The following is a 285-nucleotide window of genomic DNA, read 5'->3' on the forward strand; positions in this document are numbered from 1 at the left end:
CGGGGCTGGGCCCCATGGGAAGAGATCCTCACCCCCGAGGCCGACTTCGCGCGCAAATCCCTCAACGAGGGAGAAGAAGTCCCTCTCCAGTCTCCGGAGGCGATCGAGGCTTTCAAGATGTTAACTCCGTCGTACCGGAGGAAGAAGATGGAGGAGACTGGGATGAGCGAGGACGAGTTCTTGGCGAAGCAGTTTGAGATTAAGGGGGAGATCCCGGAGAAGCTGGAGACGAAGTGGGCCGGGCCGTTGGGGCTGAGGATGATGCCGCCGAGGGACTGGCCGCCG

At 62.1% G+C, this 285-nt stretch overlaps 1 protein-coding gene across 1 annotated transcript in view; it reads left to right on the top strand.

Moving 5' to 3' along the window:
* The window catches only part of LOC109836663 (protein PLASTID TRANSCRIPTIONALLY ACTIVE 10), a 16,779-nt gene continuing 16,500 nt past the window's right edge, over positions 7 to 285 (top strand). Inside the window, exon 1 of the mRNA XM_020404637.1 lies at positions 7 to 285. This exon is cut by the window's right edge and continues 207 nt beyond it. Within this exon, the coding sequence (XP_020260226.1) occupies positions 118 to 285 (168 nt within the window). The 5' untranslated portion in view covers positions 7 to 117.

Source organism: Asparagus officinalis, chromosome 4 (genome assembly GCF_001876935.1).
Source record: "Asparagus officinalis chromosome 4, Aspof.V1, whole genome shotgun sequence".
NCBI classification, from domain to species: domain Eukaryota; kingdom Viridiplantae; phylum Streptophyta; class Magnoliopsida; order Asparagales; family Asparagaceae; genus Asparagus; species Asparagus officinalis.